Source organism: Cervus elaphus, chromosome 12 (genome assembly GCF_910594005.1).
Source record: "Cervus elaphus chromosome 12, mCerEla1.1, whole genome shotgun sequence".
Classification (NCBI taxonomy): domain Eukaryota; kingdom Metazoa; phylum Chordata; class Mammalia; order Artiodactyla; family Cervidae; genus Cervus; species Cervus elaphus.
In genome coordinates, this window is record NC_057826.1 from 97,765,538 (window position 1) to 97,787,574 (window position 22,037).

General features: G+C 40.9%; 1 protein-coding gene across 4 annotated transcripts in view; it reads right to left on the reverse strand.

Annotated features, from left to right (window-relative positions):
* The window catches only part of EPB41L4A (erythrocyte membrane protein band 4.1 like 4A), a 267,439-nt gene that overhangs the window by 142,139 nt on the left and 103,263 nt on the right, over nt 1-22,037 (reverse strand). For all 4 annotated transcript variants that reach the window (XM_043920178.1, XM_043920176.1, XM_043920177.1 and 1 more), the window contains exon 2: nt 21,234-21,338. In XM_043920178.1, the coding sequence (XP_043776113.1) occupies nt 21,234-21,338 (105 nt within the window). The remainder of the gene's footprint in view (nt 1-21,233; nt 21,339-22,037) is intronic.

Genomic DNA, 22,037 nt, shown 5'->3' on the forward strand with positions numbered 1-22,037 from the left:
TCTGCTTAAGGCGTAGTCAACTAAACTATCTTTCCATTTAACCATCATTTTTTCATTTAATCCACAAATATATCAACTGCTCTGTATAACTTTCTGAATTCTAAATATACTAGTTTTATCAGAAATAAAGCAGTCAGACATGAGTTGGTTTTCTGGTTACTAATAGGACCATGTTGGATTATAGTGACCAACTATTATACCTCCTTGTAGCCCACAGATCATCCCTTGGACATGCCTTCCTGTCAAGCTATGACTATCTCCAGTTGTGCTTCTCCACAACTGCATGCATAAGCTGTTCCTAATCTCTCAGAAGCCAGGATATCTAACAACAAATGAGTTTGGATTTCTTCTTAAAATAAAAATAAACAGTGTCTTAAGCATGACAGATTTCATGAGAGAAGTCCTGAATCCTTGAATGGACTTTAAGACATTACCTTAGTGCTATAGGGCTTCCCTGATGGCTCAGATGGTAAAAAATCTGCCTGCAATGCAGGAGACCCAGGTTTAATCCCAGGGTTGGGAAGATCCCCTGTAGAAGGAAATGGCAACCCACTCCAGTACTCTTGCCTGGAGAATCCCTTGGATAGGGTCGCAAAGAGTAGGACACGCCTGAGCAACTATCACTCAAGAAACGTTAGTTTTTTTTTTTTCAGTAAGTTTTGTCTACCTTTTGGATAAACGAAGTTGCTACCTATACACTTCTAACATGTGGGTAAGTGAAGCATCATGATGGCAACCCACTCCAGTGTTCTTGCCTGGAGAATCCCAGGGACAGGGGAGCCTGGTGGGCTGCCGTCTACGGGGTCGCACAGAGTCGGACATGACTGAAGCAACTTTGCAGCAGCAGCAGCATGATTTACCTTGAAATAAAATCTTACATCTGCCATACTTTGAAACTGTAGTAATTGAACTAGAGTTTGTTTTTAAACTCTGTTCAAGCAACTGAATATAAGGAACCATATAATTTGTTACAAAGAAGCCAAGCCAACCTAAGAGGTTATCCAATGAAGTAAACATGGGTACCCTGCTCAGGACCACTATACATAGTTGTGCCCAACTCCAGAGTCCAGAATTACATGGTTAGCCCAGATGTATACAGCAGCCCTGCCCCTCTTCTTCTGCATTTATAGTCTATTTCTCCCTGCTGCTGCTATGTACATGCTCGGTCATTGTCAGGAAGCATTTAACAAGAGGCTTCCTGTGTACTCTTTTGGATCCGTCAGGAACCCTCTGGTCCTTATTAATTCCTGAATATTCAGGAATTAAGAGGAGAGGCACGCCTTTCCCATGGCTGAGGAATCCAGGCATTTCTCATTACAGTGATAAGTACCCTCTTCCATTTTATAAGCCATAGGGTAAAAGGTGATTGTTCGCAACTCTCTCTTTGATAGGGATCATCTTATGTTTTGTAAGTCTGGAATTTTAATCTTCAATCTTTGCTGAGAATCGTCTAGTGGTTATCCCTACTCTCTTCAGTTTAAGTCTGAATTTGGCAATAAGGAGTTCATGATCTGAGCCACAGTCAGCTCCCGGTCTTGTTTTTGCTGACTGTATAGAGCTTCTCCATCTTTGGCTGCAAAGAATATAATCAATTTGATTTCGGTGTTGGCCATCTGGTGATGTCCATGTATAGAGTCTTCTCTTGTGTTGCTGGAAGAGGGTGTTTGCAATGACCAGTGCATTCGCTTGGCAAAACCCTATTAGCCTTTGCCCTGCTTCATTCCGTACTCAAAGGCCAAATTTGCCTGTTACTCCAGGTGTTTCTTGATTTCCTACTTTTGGATTCCAGTCCCCTATAATGAAAGGGACACCTTTTTGGCTGTTAGTTCTAAAAGGTCTTGTAGGTCTTCATAGAACCGTTCAACTTCGGCTTCTTCAGCGTTACTGGCTGGGGCATATGCTTGGATTACCGTGATATTGAATGGTTTGCCTTGGAAACGAACAGAGGTCATTCTGTCATTTTTGAGAGGGCATCCAAGTACTGCATTTCAGACTCTTTTGTTGACTATGATGGCTACTCCATTTCGTCTAAGGGATTCCTGCCCACAGTAGTAGATATAATGGTCATCTGAGTTAAATTCACCCATTTCAGTCCATTTCAGTTCGCTGATTCCTAGAATGTCAACATTCACTCTTGCCATCTCCTGTTTGAGCACTTCCAATTTGCCTTGATTCATGGACCTAACATTCCAGGTTCCTATGCAATATTGCTCTTTACAGCATCGGACCTTGCTTCTATCACCAGCCCCATCCACAACTGGCCGTTGTTTTTGCTTTGGCTCCATCCCTTCATTCTTTCTGGAGTTATTTCTCCACTGATCTCCAGTAGCATACTGGGTACCTACCGAACTGGGGAGAATATACAGTGGAAGTGAGAAATAGATTTAATGGACTAGATCTGATAGACAGAGAGTCTGATGAACTATGGATGGAGGTTCGTGACATTGTACAGGAGACAGGGATCAAGACCATCCCCATGGAAAAGAAATGCAAAAAGGCACAATGGTTGTCTGAGGAAGCCTTACAAATAGCTGTGAAACGAAGAGAAGTGAAAAGCAAAGGAGAAAAGGAAAGATAGTCCCATTTGAATGCAGAGTTCCAAAGAATAACCAGGAGAGATAAGAAAGACTTCCTCAGCAATCAATGCAAAGAAATAGAGGAAAACAACAGAACGGGAAAGACTAGAGATCTCCTCAAGAAAATTAGAGATACCAAGGGAACATTTCATGCAAAAATGGGCTCAATAAAGGACAGAAATGCTATGGACCTAACAGAAGCAGAAGATATTAAGAAGAGGTGGCAAGAATACACAGAAGAACTGTACAAAAAAGATCTTCATGACCCAGATGATCACGATGGTGTGATCACTCACCTAGAGCCAGACATCCTGGAATGTGAAGTCAAGTGGGCCTTAGGAAGCATCACTATGAACAGAGCTAGTGGAGGTGATGGAATTCCAGTTGAGCTATTTCAAATCCTGAAAGATGATGCTGTGAAAGTCCTGCAGTCAATATGCCAGCAAATTTGGAAAACTCAGCAGTGGCCACAGGACTGGAAAAGGTCAGTTTTCATTCCAATCCCAAAGAAAGGCAATGCCAAAGAATGCTCAAACTACCACACAATTGCACTCATCTCACATGTGAGTAAAGTAATGCTCAATATTCTCCAAGCCAGGCTTCAGCAATACGTGAACCGAGAACTTCCTGATGTTCAAGCTGGTTTTAGAAAAGGCAGAGGAACCAGAGATCAAATTGCCAATATCTGCTGGATCATCGAAAAAGCAAGAGAGTTCCAGAAAAACATCTATTTCTGCTTTGTTGACTAGGCCAAAGCCTTCGACTGTGTGGATCACAATAAACTGTGGAAAATTCTGAAAGAGATGGGAATACCAGACCACCTGACCTGCCTCTTGAGAAACCTGTGTTCAGGTCAGGAAGCAACAGTTAGAACTGGACATGGAACAACAGACTGGTTCCAATAGGAAAAGGAGTACATCAAGGCTGTATATTGTCACCCTGCTTATTTAACTTATATGCAGAGTACATCATGAGAAATGCTGGGCTGGAAGAAGCACAAGCTGGAATCAAGATAGCCGGGAGAAATATCAATAACCTCAGATATGCAGATGACACCACCCTTATGGCAGAAAGTGAAGAGGAACTAAAAATCCTCTTGATGAAAGTGAAAGAGGAGAGTGAAAAAGTTAGCTTAAAGCTCAACATTCAGAAAACTAAGATCATGGCATCTGGTCCCATCACCTCATGGGAAATAGATGGGGAGACAGTGGAAACAGTGTCAGACTTCATTTTTTTGGGCTCCAAAATCACTGCAGATGGTGATTGCAGCCATGAAATGAAAAGACGCTTACTCCTTGGAAGGAAAAGTTATGACCAACCTAGATAGCATATTAAAAAGCAGAGACATTACTTTGCCAACAAAGGTCTGTGTGGTCAAGGCTATGGTTTTTCCAGTGGTCATGTATGGATGTGAGAGTTGGACTGTGAAGAAAGCTGAGCACCAAAAAATTGATGCCTTTGAACTGTGGTGTTGGAGAAGACTCTTGAGAGTCCCTTGGACTGCAAGGAGATCCAACCAGTCCATCCTGAAGGAGATCAGTCCTGGGTGTTCATTGGAAGGACTGATGCTGAAGCTGAAACTCCAATACTTTGGCCACCTCATGCGAAGAGCTGACTCGTTGGAAAAGACCCTGATGCTGGGAGGGATTGGGGGCAGGAGGAGAAGGGGACGACAGAGGATGAGATGGCTGGATGGCATCACCGACTCGATGGGCATGAGTTTGAGTAGACTCCGGGAGGTTGTGATGAATAGGGAGGCCTGGCGTGCTGCGATTCATGGGGTCGAAAAGAGTCAGACACAACTGAGTGACTGAACTGAACTGAACTGAACTTGCTGAGAATAATCACCTTGTAAGACAGTATATATGCACATACCATGTTGATTAAAACACCTTTGTTCCATCAGAGCTTGGGTCCCCGTGTCTTTCTATTTCTTCTTTCTGTCTTTCTCTCTCTATCTCTTTATTTCTGGCTAATTCCTTGGAGCGCGGAGGCCCGCTGAGCTCACTTTCTTGCCCGGGCTTCTAAGACCCTCTCGAGAAGGCGCACTGTGCCTTCCCCTACTCGAAAGGGCGCCCGGTGCCTACGTGCAGCAGCGCGAGCCCTAAGAACAGGGCTCAATTGGCTTTCCTCGTAAACCAGGGGATACCAGCCTCTTTCTCTTACTTTCTTATCGTCGACTCTGGACCACCAGGTTCCGGTCCATTAAAGGACCAACAGGTCATGTCCGACTTTTTACAACCCCATGGACTGTCGTCCTCCAGGCTCCTCATCCATGGGATTTTCTGGGCAAGAATACTGCAGCGGGTTGCCATTTCTTCCTCCAGAGGATCTTCCCGACCCAAGGATCAAACCCACACCTCCACGCCTTCTGCATTACAGGTGGATTCTTTACCACTGAGCTACCTGGGAAGCCCCTGTTTCTCCCTAAATGACCTTAAAAACTTTGAAGTCTTACAACTCTAAAAACGTAGGGAATCCTAAATGTGACACTGTCCTCTCAGGAGCCCAGCTACTTGCCCAACATCTCCACCTAGACGTCCACTGGGCATCTGAAACTTTACTCGTTCAAAGCAGACTACTGAGTCCCCACTCCCCAAATCCAGCTCCTCAGTCAGATGCTATCACCTCTTAGCTTCGACTTCCAATAGGTTCCCACATACCCCGGCTACCACAGGCTGACCTCCTATTGGTCAAACCTGTCAGCCCGTCAGCCTCCTTCTCACGATGACGCTTAGCACCACTGGCCTTTTTCTCACTTCTAGAAGACTTCATATTTGTCCCTGTTTTAAGCCACTGAACAGCTGCTCCTTCTGCCTGCCACAGCCCCTCACTTCTTGTCTTTCAAGCCTCAGTTTAAATGGTATCTCAGAGAGACTTTTTCTGACCACTCAACAAAGGAAGCCTCCCAGTCACTCTGGCACAAGTTATGTTATTTTTAAAGCATTTGTCACTACGTGATATTTGAACACATATTTACAATTTATCTCTCCCTAGAGTATAAACTAGGGACCTTGTCTTTTGCTGACCACGGCATCCTAGTTGCTGAGACACAGTGGTCACCCAGTAAGAATCTGCTCCGTGACTCAGTGGAAATGAGAACTAGCATTTGCTCTTATCTCATCACAGTCCCAGGTCAGGTCTGGGACATCAACAAGAATAAGGATATCACACTGTAAGCAAAAAGTTTTCTGAGTAAATATTCTCTGTAAAATATCCTGCAACCCAAAAAAGTGGTGGGCATCATTTTTGCTTAAAAAATGCCTAAAAAATTAAGCTCCTATATATCATCAGCTTTTAAAGGGCATACTTTTGTTAACACAAAAGTTACTCTGAAATTTCACAATCCAAAAGAGAAAGTGGGTAAATCTTGCCTCTGTCCCCAAAGAAAGTACCTGCCCAACTTTGAACAATTTTTGGAGTACCTCTATTACTGGAATAGGTCATACAAAAATGCTCAAACTAGTCATCTTAGCTTTTTTCTTTTTTAAAGGGTTTTAAAAATAACATTTATTTCTTAAAAGTTAACATGTGCATAATAGGAAACCAAAAAACATAAGAAGCAAAAAAACAGTCATTCATAGTCATACGCAGTTTATCATTTGATGTGTCCTTCTAGCTCTCACGTGTGTGTTTTCACGACTAAGCACCCATTTTTATGTAATCAAGATCATACAGTTATGTTTCATGCTGTTTCACACATCATGAATATTTACCATTTCAAAGTCCCAAAGCTATGCGTATTTTGATAACCAAGTTGGTCATCTTAGCTTTTAGTGCATGCAATATATTTTAAATTTAATGAATCTCAAGATAAAATAATATAGGAAATAAGCATTTTATCAGTAAGCTACTGGCACATTCCAATCAAATCTCTTTTTCATGAAGAAAACCCTCTTAAGATTCTGAATAAGGTTAAATCAAAGTCATTTTATCAGAGGTTTGCATCAGAACACTAGATTAAAAAAAAAAAATCCTTGTTTCCTATGATAATCAGAAAAATGTCTAGAAACATTAACTCTAAAACCAGTGCTTCCCCATTAGCCAATCAATCAATCATCTGAAATTTCATCCTGCATAGCTCATTCTGAGTCAACCAGGTAGAAGACAGTCTAATAAAATGTTCATGGTAATGAAATTGGCAATATTCTTGTCATGCACTTAAACAACTAAGAAGGTGTGGATCACAGAAATTGATCACACAACACCTGTTTCATTGACAAAAAAACACAGCATACCCGCATATTTCGTTACATATGCAAATGTATATGGGTGTGTATATATAGTGAAGTTAGTACCATTTCTGATAGCTTTATTTTAAAGTATTTTGTACCTTTACTGTGTTCAACTGTTTGTCCTTTTAATCTATTTTTGATGAAAAAAGACACTACTTGCCATTAGTGAAGAAAGAACTCTGTGCAAGATAGAATCCAGTCTTTCACCTTACTCAATCTGGAAGACAAATTTATGGAAACCACGGGATAAACTATTTTATTACATTTTATCAGTAAGCTGGCACATCCCAATCAAATCCTCTTAACAGTACATGACCCATGGAAGACACATTTGTGTCTATTATGATCAACGATCTGGGAGGGAAAAGGAATGGGGGGAAAAAGAACTACAAGAGGGTTAGGTTCAGATGCACCATGGAGCTGACCCTAGACAAATCTAGGTCCTTCAAAAGCATTTTTGAAACCACGTCAAAAAAATAAAGAGACAGGCTTCCCTGGTGGTCCAGTGGCTAAGAATCCACCTTGCAATGCAGGGAACACAAGTTCGACCCCTGGTCAGGGAACTAAGATCCCACATGCCGCAACTAAGACTTGATGAACACAAAAGATAAACAAATTTTTTAAAAATAAATTTTTTTAAAAAAAATCAACATACACAACAAAGAGAGCATGCTCTGCTGGGATTCTTTCCAGCAGGCCAGCTCCTGAATTCTCACTATGCAGCAAGTGACTGGACTCAGAAGAAATCAGACCCACTCTAAACAGAAACTGGTTCCAGAAAAGCATCACCACTTCCTTTCTTTTTCTCTTTTTTGGCTGCCCTGGGTTACTGTTGCTGCTTTCCCTAGTTCCGGCATATGGGCCTCTCCAGCTGTAGTGTGCTGGCTTAGCTGCCCTGAGGAGCATTGGATCTTGGGCTTCCCGGGTGACTCAAGAACTTGCCTGCAATATGGGAGACAGGGCTTTGATCCCTGGGTTGGGAAGATCCCCTGGAGAAGGGAATGGCTACCCACTCCAGTATTCTTGCCTGGAGAATTCCGTGGACAGAGAAGCCTGGTGGGCTACATCTATGAGGTTGCAAACAGTCAGACATGACTGAGCGACTAACACTTTCGCTTCATATGGGATCTTAGTTACCCAACCAGAGATCAAACCGCTTAGTTCCCAAACCAGAGATCCAGTCCCCTACACTGGAAAGCAGAGTCTCAATCACTGGACTTGCCAGGGAAATCGTATCACTTCCTTCCTTAATAGAAACTGTTCATACACTACAGAGAAATAGAAAAACCTATTTTATTAAAAATACTATTTATTATTAACACATTCTTAAAAAAAAATCATAGGTTACACAACTGTATAGCCACCAGTGACATTACCTGAACTCAAAGTCTCATACACCTCCTTCTACTACATACTATTCTACCGCTTACAAAAGAGGAAGATTCTGAATAGAACTCAGTAACCTCCAGCATACTAAGAATATCATTCATCTGTAACTTCCTGCAAGTCCATATACTTCCAACATAACTTCCTAATATCTCAGTAACATTTATATATATATATATGTGTATATATATACACATATATAAATATACTTATGAAGTCTAGTTAAAATGAACAAGAGGAACGTCCCTTCTCAAGAGACCCAAGGCAATAAATTCAAAGAACAGTGGGAAACGGAGGCAGCAAACAAAGAAAAGCAAAGAGAGAAGCATTCTTGTCAAAGAGTGCCCTTTCTCTGACCTGCCATCTGTCCAGGTGAGAGAGCACCCAGTTGGCAGTGGCAGAGGTGGTAATAGAGCAAGAAATGGGGCATAATCCCCATCATCAAGGAGTTTTCAATCAAGTGGGAAATATTATTTAAGAGAAAAACACAAGGTAGTATTCCTTACCTGTCTTCTGTGAAACCTGTATGCAGGTCAAGAAGTAACAGTTAGAACCGGACATGGAACAACAGACTGGTTCCAAATTGGGAAAGGAGTACATCGAGACTGTACATTGTCATCCTGCTTATTTAACTTATATGCAGATGCCGCTCTGGATGAATCACAAGCTGGAATCAAGACTGTCAGGAGAAATAACAATAACTTCAGATATGCAGAAGACACTACCATTATGGTAGAAAGCCAAGACGAATTAAAGAGCCTATAGATGAAAGTGAAAGAGGAGAGTGAAAAAGCTGGCTTAAAACTCAACATTCAAAAGACTAACATCACGACATCCAGTCCAATCACTTCGTGGCAAATAGATGGGGAAACAATGGAAACAGGGACAGACTTTATTTTCTTGGACTCCAAAAGCACTGTGGACAGTGACTGCAGCCATGAAATTAAAAGACTCTTGCTCCTTGAAGTAAAGCTATGACAAACCTAGATAGCACATTAAAAGGCAGACATTAGTTTGCCTATAATGGTCCGTCTAGTCAAAGCTATGCTTTTTCCAGTAGTCATGTATGGATTTGAGAGCTGGACAATAAAGAAGGCTGAGAGCTAAAGAATCGATGCCTTTGAACTATGGTGTTGCAGAAAACTCTTGAGAGTCCCTTGGACTGCAAGGAGATCAAACCAATGAATCTTTAAAGAAAACCAATCCTGACTATTCACTGGAAAGACTGATACTGAAGCTGAAGCTCCAATACTTTAGCCATCTGACATGAAGAGCCAACTCATTGGAAAAGACCCTGATGCTGGGAGAGATTGAAGGCAGAAGGAGAAGGGGATGACAGAGGATGAGATAGTTGGATGGGATCACTGACTGAATGGACATGAGTTTGAGCAGCTCTGAGAGATGGTGAAGGACAGAGAAGCTTGGCATGCTGCAGTCCATGGGGTCATGAAGAGTCTGACACTACTGCGCGACTGAACAACAAAAATTTCCAATGCATGGTAGGAGTAAGCCTAGGGCATTTCTGGGGGATGAGAGAAAGCTTTAGGAAAGACACCTCAATCAGATGGTAAGGAAGAGCAGGATCACCACGTAAAAATGAGGCATGAAAGACAAGAAGGGTATCAAGCCAGAGAAGCAGAGGGTATATCACGAGACACTACAGCACAGGTAAGGAGCTGCAGGCAGTTGAGTGCAGTGATCATGAACCTGTAGCGCAGGTTTGGGTGGAGGATGGCTGGGGGACTAAAGAGAAGAACTACAGTGCAAGAAAAGCTCTAGAACAACAAAGGGCCACATTTCTTAAAGGATCTTGTAACCCTTGTTACGGAATTTCTGAATTTTTCCTTAGGGATTCATTAAAGAATTTGAAGCCACAGAGAAGACATTCTTAAAGTAGTATTTCTGAAACAAAACTACAACTGCAAGGGGGAAAACATGAGAAGGAGCAAGAGCAAAGACAGGACGACCAATCCTGTCTTGGAAGAAAACTTCCACAGAAACCATGCTGGCACCTCAGCCAGGATTCAGGGCTGGGGAGGGGGGCTGGACGGTTAAGAGGCGACCACAGTCCTGCCGACACACTGCTCTCCCCGCGGAGCTAGGAACGGTGGTTCTTTTCACCCTCAACAGGATCCTACGGAAGGTTAATCACACAGTCACATTAGTTATTAAGAACTGACAGACTGGGTGACTCGTCAGCTCTGAGAAGGGAGACGATGGATTTAGGGATGACACCCTAGCTTGAAGGGCAACATTCACCACGGTATTCAAGAAGAAGGGCAGGCACCTCTTATACAACCATAAGAACGTCCTAAAGGGTACACAGACAACAGATAGTTTTAAGGGGCTTAATTCCAGGATCCTCAATTTCCATAAACATTTTTCTTCCCACTTTTATTGAGAAATAATTATTGACACACACAAACTAAGTTAAAGCATCCAACATGATGGTGTAATTTATATATATTGTGAAATGATGACTGCAACAGGTTCAGCTAATGTTCACCTTCTCATACACACACAATAAAAAGAGAAGAAAAAGTAGTTCTCCTTTTGATGAGAACTCTTAGGATTTGCTCTCTTCACACACACATTCTTCACACACCAGTAGATCAGGGCGCAGTTCTCCCCACTGCCCTCCCCTTTCACAATACTCCTTTCCCATTTACAGTAGGAAGGCACCTCTCACCCTTTCAAATTCTCTAGGGAACACTGCCCCAGGATGTGGCAAATCCTTGAGCAGAAAAACAGAGATATTTTTAAATACCAGTGTTAGCAAAGTTGCCTTCAATAAAACACTCTTAAACCAGAAGAGCAGGGCGTTCTGTTTCCCAGCCTTCCATGTCCTTCTGGTGAGGACTAGACAAGGTGAGAGAAGTATGGTACTTTGCTCCTTGGCAGGTTGTTCTGAACTCAGGTATATTACAGAACAAGACAGCAAAAGGAACGGTGATTTTTGTTTAATGATCTTGCAACTTCCACCATCCAGCTATTATCAAAATACATAAAAATATGGCTAGGTCAGGAGATAGAGATCCAAAGAAAAAAAACAAATCAAAGCCCCGGTAAATCCATCACATCTAAGTGACAAAACACCATGCCTTATCCGTCTATACTCATCCAGAAACCAAATCCCAAGGTGAAATACTTGTCACAGGACACATGTTAACATTTTTATTTAAACTGACAAAAGACAGAATACATGCTGGTTTAGCTGAGTGGTTTGATAACTGATTTTGCCAAAGTAAAAGTTGGACTCTTTTCATAAATTGGATGAACTAAATCTGCAGCTCCATTATTCTGATGAAAATATAACTATGCAAGTATATAAAAGCATTTTACCAAAAATCATATATTGGCAAATGTTCATTAAAATGAACAATTTTTAATTTCCTAATCCTTTCAAATCAAAATGGATTCCATCAGGTGCCTCTAAGTAAAAGAGAAAAAACATAATAAATACTGCTTTGATAAATCTTGGTAAAGCATTTTTAATATATCTCCCAGAAACTGTGAAGTTGAATTACTCCAGTGATTACAAACTGTTCGCCACTCAGTAAGTTTTGAATCCCTTGTTTTCAAACTAAACTAAAGCATAACCTGATGAGTGGACTGAGATACCCTTGTTCTCAGAGTAGGTTGAGAGGGGATGGTGATGACTACAGTGCATTTGAGATGCCTAACAGATTACTGAAAATAATTTTAGATGACAGATCACTATGTGATTTTTTGGGGGGGTGGGGGGAAGCATATAACTCAGGAGAGTTCAAAGAACTGAGTGATCTTCCTTTATCAAAACTCCTTCCTTTTCAATCTACCTCCCTCAGTAGATAAGGTTACTCAGTGCCCATCCTTATAAAGACAAGAAATAGGAATAAAGTTGATGCTGACCCCTGTCTCACACCAGGGATATATTATAATCATCCAGGGGTATGTGAACTAACTGAGAAGAAGCAGTCCAGTATTTTATCAAGATGCACTTCCAGTAAATGTTCACTTTTTAAGTTTAAGAATTATTAAAATATATAATACTTTGCTGTTTTGATAGCCATAGTGTAAATATTCTTAAGGCTCATTAATAAAGCCTTAAGGTTTCATGAAATAAACTTTTAAAATTTCAATTTCTAATAAATAAATAAATAAATAAAATTTAAATTTCTAAAAATGGTAAAATGTGTAGCTACTAAATGACATGAGCAATAAATTAATATTAAAATAACTCAATATAGAAAAAATAAAATAAAATTTCAATTTCTATATATAACATTGTTATGGATAAATATAGTTTGTTAATAAAATATAATAAGAGAAAATTCTATGAAGAAAGTAGAATAAAAGTTTAAAAACATAAAAGAAATAAAGAAAATTCTCTGACTTTTAATGTAAAACTTTTTTAAAGGTTGAGGATCAGTACCAAAATTACAATGACATAGATTCATTTAAGACTATACATTTAAGATTCACTCAAGAATAATGCAACAGATTTTACAATGTCAGTGCTTATGATAAACCAAAAACCTGTATCTATTTAAATGTAGGATAAAATTTTCATTCTCAACCAAAATTCTACAAAGGTGCATAGCTTTTTTCTTTAATCTGGAAAATCATTACTCTCGAGAACATTTGAAAAAAAAAAGGGGGGGGGGCAGGTCTGGACGTGTGATGATGACTTCAGCTTTGAATATGTGGGGCTGGAGGGACCTGAGGGTCATCGAAGGACAGAAGAAGAGCTAACACTTAGGCCACACTGACCATACAGCTTAAAGCAGTAGTCTGGGTGTTTACAGACTCCTTTACTCTGAACTACCACCCTTGATACTATTACTCGATACTATTACTTGATACTATTACTATCCCCACTTTATAAGTGGGGAAACTGAGGCAAGGAGATTCACCCAATGCCTCACAGTTCTTCCAAGTAGTAAAGGCTATATGAACCCAGACAGTCTGAATGCAGAGTCTGTATGCTGTACAATACGATGCCTTGAGATGTCTGAATCGGTGATACAAATCTGAGGAAAAACTGAGCCTTTAGATAGTAATTTAAATCATACAGCAGATAAAATTACATAGGAGGAGTGACATAACCAACAGCAGGAAAAGGAGAGCTTCAGTAAGGATTCCTATAAAGACACTTCTGGTGTTCCTTTCCAGGCCCGTGGACTCATGAAGAACCTGAAGTCATGTCTTCCCCTCCCCGGCCAGGTACGCTTGATGTGTTGTCATCAGTCATCCCAGGCCACTGCACTGTTCACGATGCTCTTCATAAAGTCAGGGGGCTACTGAAGAAAACGTTTCCAGGAAAAGGCAGAGGAAAAGTGATGCTAAAGAAGACTGAACAGGAACAAACAAAAGAAAACTCGAAAAGAGAAAAACAAGGAGAATGTGTTGTCAGAAGAGCAAAATAAGATTTCAAGAACTGAGTCAATGCAATAGAAAGATTAAGGAAGATAAGGGCTTAAAGTTTCACCTGGATATAGCAACTCATGACTAACCTGAGCACCATTTCAGTGTAGGATGGGTATCAAAGCTGAACTGTTAAAAGTTTATGAATGGGATCTGAGAAGTAGAGGCAATGAATTTATGCAAAGCTTTCTGCGGTTTAGGTGTGACACAGAGGGAGTCAATATGGCAGTAGACAAAGGAGTGCATGAAAGTGGGAGAAGGGTGTTTTTAAAAGGAAAGGTGTTTTTGAACATGCCCAAATCTCGATAGAATAAAGGGAACACCGGAGAAGGCTGCAGATGCAGAAGCAAAATCCACGAGAGAGGCATTGCTGCTCCTCCATTGAGAGGAGGGAAAAGGATGATTAAGAAGCAACTAAGAGTCCCTTGGACTGCAAGGAGATCCAACCAGTCCATCCTAAAGAAGATCAGTCCTGAGTGTTCACTGGAAGGACTGATGCTGAAGCTGAAACTCCAATACTTTGGCCTCCTGATGCAAAGAGCTGACTCATTGGAAAAGACCCTGATGCTGGGAAAGACTGAAGGCAGGAGGAGAAGGGATGAGGATGAGATGATTGGATGGCATCACAGACTCAATGGGCATGAGTCTGGGTAAACTCCGGGAGTTGGTGATGGACAGGGAGGCCTGGCGTGCTGCAGTTCATGGGGTCGCAAGGAGTCGGACACGACTGAGCGACTGAACTGAACTGAAGTGTGTGCAGAGGGTTAAGAAGCTGGGGAGTTTCCATCTGATTGCTTTTATTGTCTCAGTGAAGAGAAGAGTTCACTGGGGGAAAGGGCATTCATGTGCTGGCTGAATCTGTAATGCAAGGTGTCTCCCTCCTCCTTTGACTTCTAAAGTTACAGGACCAGATCCGGCAGGTTGAATTCTATATTCTGAGAAAATCTCTAACTAGATAAAATCTGCATTTGAAGGAGTAATTTGTAGAGAAGCCTCACGCTAACATTAAAATAGAATATGGGAACTCCTGTAGTGGACCAATGGCTAAGACTCAACGGTCCCGATGCAGGGGGCCCAGGTTCCATCCCTAGTCAGGGAACTAGATCCTGCATGCCACAGTGAAGATTAAAGATCCCACATGCCACACTAAGACCCAAATACCCAAATAAGCAAAATAAATAAATATTTAAAATCAAGTTGGACATGATTATAACTATTAATTTTAAAACCAGAAGTAGTAATAGGATATCACATTTACTCTTATTACTGCTTTCAATATCAACAAAATGGATCTTCAAAAATCTCCAGAGGTGTCCAGAGCTTATTTGATTTTCTCTCCTTTCCTCCAGTCCTCCATCCTAGTTTCAACAGGAAAAGTGTTCAAAATGTTTAAAACTGTATAATATACAATGAGCTTTCAAGTGTTCTCTAATTTGATCCTACAACAATCTTGAATGTCAGTGCAAGGAAAGCATCTCAGTATTGAGAAAAATGAAGTGACTTGACCTTTCTTAAAAGCAGACATAGGACTCAACCTATCTTGTGGCTCCAAAGGCAGTTATCTGTTTGACCACCACTTCACACTCCATTTATAATAACAAAGGCAGTTCATGTTGCCTTTCAGCTTCAGAGTAATTTCAAACTTGCCCAACTATTAAAGTGAATAAGCCTATATTAAAATCCCAATTCTCTGCCTATCTTGAACAGATCTCACTCCCTCCCTCATAATAAGGAAAGTAGATAATCCTTGAAGCAGCAACTAATGTACTCATAGACTTCTGTGGATGTACACACACAGTCCTAATCACAGAAATTCTGGGCACCTGCAGGAAGATATATGCTAATATTACCCAGAGAAGTAACAGTGTCTCAGGTTTCTGCCTAGTGCAGTGAACCCAAACAAGAAAGCCCTCATGCTTCCACTGAGCAAGCAAAATAAAATTCTCCCCACAGTAGCCACGTGCATTGGTTTCTTTTTGATGCTACAACAAATGACCATAAACTTGTGGCTTAAAACAGCAGAAATTTATTATCTTACAATTCTGAAGGCCAAAAGTCCAAAATGATCTCAGTGGGTATAAGAGACTGAAGGTCTGTGTCCACTACAAGTTTACATGTTAAAGCCTCAATCCCATATGCATCCGTGTGTGCTCAGGCATGTCCAACTCTTTGTGGCCCCATAGACTGCAGCCCACCAGGCTCCTCTGTCCATGGGGTTTTTCCAGGCAAGAACACTGGAGTGGGTTGCCAATTCCTCCTCCAAGGGATCCTCCCGACCCAGGTATTGAACCCCCATCTCCTGCATCTCCTGCATCGGCAGGTGGGTTCTTTACCACTGAGCCACCTGGGTGATGGTACTTGGAGGTAGGGCCTTTGGGAGGTAATTAGGTCAGGGAGGAATGGGACCAGTGCTCTAACAAGAAAGCTCTTATACCATTACGTGAAATTACGTGGTATAATTTCAGCAGTCATCTGCCTGAAGCCTGGAAAAGGACCCTCACCAGAACCCAACCACAATGGCACTCTGCTTTCAGACTTTCAGCCTCTAGAACTGTGAGAAATCAATGCTTCTTGCTTAAACCACCCAGCCTACGGTACTTTGTTAAAGCAGCCCAAACTGACTAAGACATTGGGCTTAAAACTTAAGTGTAGGCAGGGCTGCGCTCCTTCTGGAAGAACCTGGGGAGAATCCTTGCCCTGCCTTTTTCAACGTGTAGAGGCCACCTGCCTTCCTGCTATCAAGGCCTCCTTTCAGTAAATACACCACTTTGACCTCTGTGTCCACTGTCACATCTCCTCTGACTCTCTTGCCTTCTCTTTCATGTGTAAGAATACACATAGCTATGTTGGTCCCACCTGGTTAATCTCCCAATCACAGGGTCCTGAATTTAGTCACATCTGCCAAGTCCCTTCTGCCATATGAAGTGACACAGCCCAGGTGCTGGGGATTAGGACACTGAGCAGAGAGCGCTGGTACCCACATGAACTGAAGCCGCACCAAGCGGAGCTGCTGGTCACGGGCCACGAGGGAAACAGGAAGGTGTCCCCACGAGCAGCCACTCAACTGGCGACAGGCAGGCCTACAACACACTGGAGGGCGTCCACTCTCCTCACAATTCTGCTGTTCAAGACTAAGGGTTAATAGTGGAAGAGAATTTTAAATATTTACAGCTAGGGAGTGTCATGCTCATTAGACAAAACTGATGTGTTCTTGTAATCCTTATGACAGACTGCCTCACATCCAGCTTCCATCAAGGCTGGAAATTTTCTCTAAGTCGAACCAAGGTCCAGATATAAAAAGGACATATTCCACGCAGACCAGTCTGGATTAAGAATGAACCTGATAACCCAGTTCAGAGCAGAACAGAAAGGAGGTTCTAGATCCAGGCTAAGGTTAACTCCTTTCACCATTGCTATTTTAGAAAAAGAAACTGCAAGTACATGAACTCCATGGTGCATCTAAAAGAAAGCCTGAGGTAATGCGGGAGGCACTGTGTTAATTCAGTCTCAGTAAATGTGTCTTCATGAACAACTATTTTTATTATCCCAAGATTCTTTTACAGACCCCTCCTGAGAAATGAAGAAATCAGGAAGCCTAGAGTGTTCTAAATCAAGTCAGCTATACCTCAGAGAGACATTAGCCTTAACAAGGCGTATTTCTATCCTGAATACTCATTGGAAGGACTGATGCTGAAGCTCCAACACTTTGGCCACTGATGCGCAGGGTCAACTCATTGGAAAAGACTCTGATGCTGGGGAAGACTGAGGGTAGGAGGAGAAAGGGGGCAACAGAGGATGAGATGGCTGGATGGAATCACCAACTCAATGCATACAAATTTGAGCAAACCCCGGAAGATAGTGAAGGACAGGGAAGCCTGGCATGGGGCCAGAAAGAGTCACACACAACGGAACAACGGGACAACAACAAGTACTCTTTACACAGATAGAACACCTAAATCTAGGCATTTGCTACATAAATTTCCCAGGACTTGGTTCCATGGAATACGCAGTTTAATAAAATTTGAATTTTTTTTCATTTTAATATTCCAGGCATGAAACTCCCTTTCCTCAGAATTCCTCATCTTGCATGCATTCCAGTCAGGATATTATTGTACTGAATAACTGAAAGATCTTGAAGACATGAAGACTTGGGTTTGAATTCTGATCTTAACACTTGCTGGTTATGTGACCTTGGGGACATTGTTTAACCATTTTAGCTTCCTTTTTTTCATCTCTGATGGTAGAGTAACAATACTTAACTTGAACAGTTGTTCTGGATATGTAATGAACATAAGAAAATGTTCAACAGTTGCTGGTGTATTGATGACAATGATGGCGATGGCTGATTCATCTGGATTGAGGCCTGTTGGTTATTCCTGTTCTCCAGGAAAGAAAACAAGTTCCCTGCATCGTGGGGTCTACCCGTCACAGGGACATATCTATCAGGCATGTATATATGTACTAATTGCTCAGTCATGTCTGACTCTTTGCGACCCCATGGACTGTAGCCCGCCAGGCTCCTCTGACCACAGAATTCTCTAGGCAAGAATCCTGGAGTGGGTAGCCATTCCTTTCTCCAGGGATCCTGACCCAAGGATTGAACTCTGGTATCCGGAATTACAGGCAGATTCTTGACCGTCTGAGCCACCAGGAAAGCCCCCTTGTTGCTGCCCAATTCTCTAGGGTAGCTGCCCACCTTCTCATGCAACACGCACCTACTCCCTGAGATGGGCATAAAGCCCTCCATAACCTTTCCTTGTCAGTTGTGCAGCCACTGAGCCAGTCTAACTCACCCACAGATGCATCCTTACACTTGGACCACACCTGGATGGCTAGCAGTGCTGCAGGCTGCCTCCTGCATTGCAGGCAGATTCTTTACTGTCTGAGCCACAGGAAAGCCCTCTACTCCCCCCATCCCCAGCCAAAGTTCAGGCATGGCCCCAAAGCATGATCCACTCCTGATGGACCGAGGGGGAGGGAGAGCTTTTCTTTGATGCTCCCATATCTTTTTCCTGTCCTCTTTCTTCCTTTCACCCTCAGTTCCTCTTCCCAATCTCTTTGTATTGGCTTCAAGAGTTGATCAAAGTGGTCCCCATTAGGACCTCAGAGTCTTCTCTATGTAGGTCTTAATTACATGCAAGATCCTTACACAGACATTGTTCATTAAAATAAACTTCTGGGCACAGAAAAAGAGTAAAGCAATAAATAAAATCCAATCTAATGGACAGTAATTCAGGCATATTCACAGAAATAATTCCTCTGTTTTGAAGACAAAGACTTTTTACCATGTCCTGTGCTATTCTAACATCAGGTTATTCTTAAACTCTCATTTACCATAAATAACTATGGGATACGAAGGGCTGTTTCTACTAGCATAGAGAGTAAATAAGGAAATAAGAAGTGAGGTTTACTGACAAGCCCCTCAAAAACTTACAGCTGGGGGGCTGCCCTTCTAGAGTGACGAGGCTGCCTGTACTTCTTCCCGAGAGAGGTCCCAACACCTATCTCAAAATCCAAGAGAAGCACATCGGGAACAAAATCATGTCTTCCTTCCCAGACATACTCTACCAACCCTGCAGAAATGACAGGCTTTGATCAAACAGTTACCTAAAGGAAGGGTAAATTGTCATGACCTTATTCTCACAACTTCTACAGTTAAAAGGAAAACAAGACAATGCATTTGAACATGCAAAGACTAAGTCATGTTTACAAATCACTTCTATTTTTTCTGAGTTTACTGGAAAGAAACAAATTCAGAAGGCCAAAAAATCATGTGATTTACACATCTGTTTTTACCACATAAAAAATATGCCTTAAGTAAGTTTTCTCCTTCAAATTATGTATTTTCTCCTAAACCTGTATCACAAACGCCAACCCTTAGAAACAAAGGTAACGGAAAAATAAATTTTGATCTTAACAAGCCCTAGAAAACTTTAAATATTGAACTATCAATACCACCTTCTAATTCTTTTGCAATGATACAAGCCATTGTTTGAAAGTCTCTAGCTTTTCACATTTTTTTCTTTGGAATGCTAAAAAAAAAAAAAAAAAAAAAAAGACAGATAAGGTCTATACAATTTTAGCAAGACAGTCAATCTTTCCAGGCAAAGTCTGACATACTAGATAAGATCAGGAAACTGAATTTCCCTCTGCTAGGAAAAATGCTGTTTCAAAAATATGAATGTAATACAAGATATCTTCTATAGCCTTCAATTTAATCTCTCAGTATAGATTTACAGTTTTGCTATGTTGACTTACAGTCATACAAGACAGAATTCAGTGACCTTCTGAATATGTCCATTCCCTTTGAAGCACATACTAATGACCACTTGCCCTTAGAAAGCAATTCCTTTCTATGGAAAGCTAAGTAACACATCCAATTTTTCATTCCTACTTTGTGAAATCTTCTTGTGAAACAGAACAAGCTTGTTATGGAAAAAGCTCAAGAACATACTGCCATCAACAGCATTCCATTTGCCTGCCTCTTCTCATCCTACCATGTTCTTGGGAACAAAACAAAGAAACCCTACTCAGATAAACAGTGAACCACAGTGAACAGACCCCAGACCCAGATGACTCAATGGAGGCTAGGAGAACTGAGGAAGAAAGAAGAGAAAATCTATTTCAACAGGCATATAAAAAAAGAAAGGTCAAATATGGTATTTTTAAGGTAAGCATATAAGCATTATAAGCATAATAAGACTTTCTAGCTCAGGTTAAGATCTGTCTTAGACTTTTAAACCGAAAAGTCATATTAATGAATATACTTTCATATCTCAAAACCCTCACCTCCAAAATCTTTTCTCTTTCATCATCCAAGAGAGCTTTTCAACCTTATAACCAAATAGAATCTACACTAACCAATTTGCTAACTTTGTTGATAACTCTCTACCATCCAACCAGTCAGGAAGATCTTGAGTTAAATCCTCCTGGACAAATGACATCCAACACCAAAAGCTTGATTGCCTTTATTACTCTTATTTTATCAAGTTTATGAATGAAAACCTCTACTTAGTTTATCTTATAATTGCTTGTCCAACTTACAAAACTTAGGCACCTTTTTACACTGTATTTCTTTTAAACACTCTTTAACCATTTACTTTCCTATAAAGCAATAATAACCACAAGGAGTTTAGCCTGATGTCCTGTGACAACCTAGAGGAGTGAGATTTTGGGGGGGAGGGGTAGAAGGGAGGCTCAAGAGGGAGAAGATTTGTGTATATTTATAGCTGACTCGTGTTGTTGTCCAGCAGAAACCAACACAGCATTGTAAGGCAATTATCCGCCAATTAAAAAAATTTTTTTAATTTTAAAAAGCAATAATACCTATCACTTCAAGACATTAGTCATTTGGCTCCTAACACATTGAATGGCTAATTCAGTCCTCCTAACAACACAAAAGAAAAGTACTCCCTATAACTGTAAAAAAACAGAAACCATGAAAGCCACCTATAAAGAAATCTACACATACAAACTGTGAATCCTACAACTCTATAGACTTCTGGCAGAAGAGGGAAAAATGCAAAGAAATTGCAATGGAAAACATGTTTAAGCTTTTCAGTTACAAGAAAAGCCAGAGATATGATGAAATTTACAACCAGAAAATTTAATATGAAGTCACTGTACTCACCGTCTGATGGTTTCTGTCACAGTAACGCAGTCCAAAATAATCTACCTCCACAAGGTTTATGTGACGAAATACGTGTTCAAGGACAATGGAACCTTTCGTTGACTTCTGCAAAAATAATTCACAGGTTGTGTCTCTTTTTTTTAATAAGGTGTCTTGTCTTTCTCAGTGGGACACAGCCACAGTTCTCATCTTTTATTAGCTTTGCTCACATGAAACAATTTTATTAGCCCATAGTTCCCTCTTTAAGTTTTGTCTCAATTACAAAGAGATTTAAGTATTAAATAAATACTTCTGAAAAACAATTTTAAATTGTTATATATTATAAATTAATGAGATGCTTTTCTTATGAGACTGTAAAATATCAAGACAAAATTATTATTTTAATAAAGATAATAGCCTATATGAAGTGCATCTAATAAATTCATCAAAAAAAATTTACTTTGGTTAAAATCCCATACTTCTCTCACTTTAGAAAGCAATTTTCACCAGGATCATTACTCCCACAACTAATGCAGAAGATATATAAAGTTAAAATAGCAACTTTTAATTGGGTTTCCCTTGTAGCTCAGCTGGTAAAGAATTCGCCTGCAATGCGGGAAACCTGGGTTTGATCCCTGGGTTGGGAAGATCCCCTGGAGAAGGGAAAGGCTACCCACTCCAGTATTCTGCCCTGGAGAATTCCATGGACTATACAGTCCATGGAATCACAAAAAGCCAGAACAACTGAGCGACTTTCACACACACAGAGCCAAAGCTTTTTATAATTTTTATCTCATTTTCCTTAACAAGGTTTTATGTTTTATT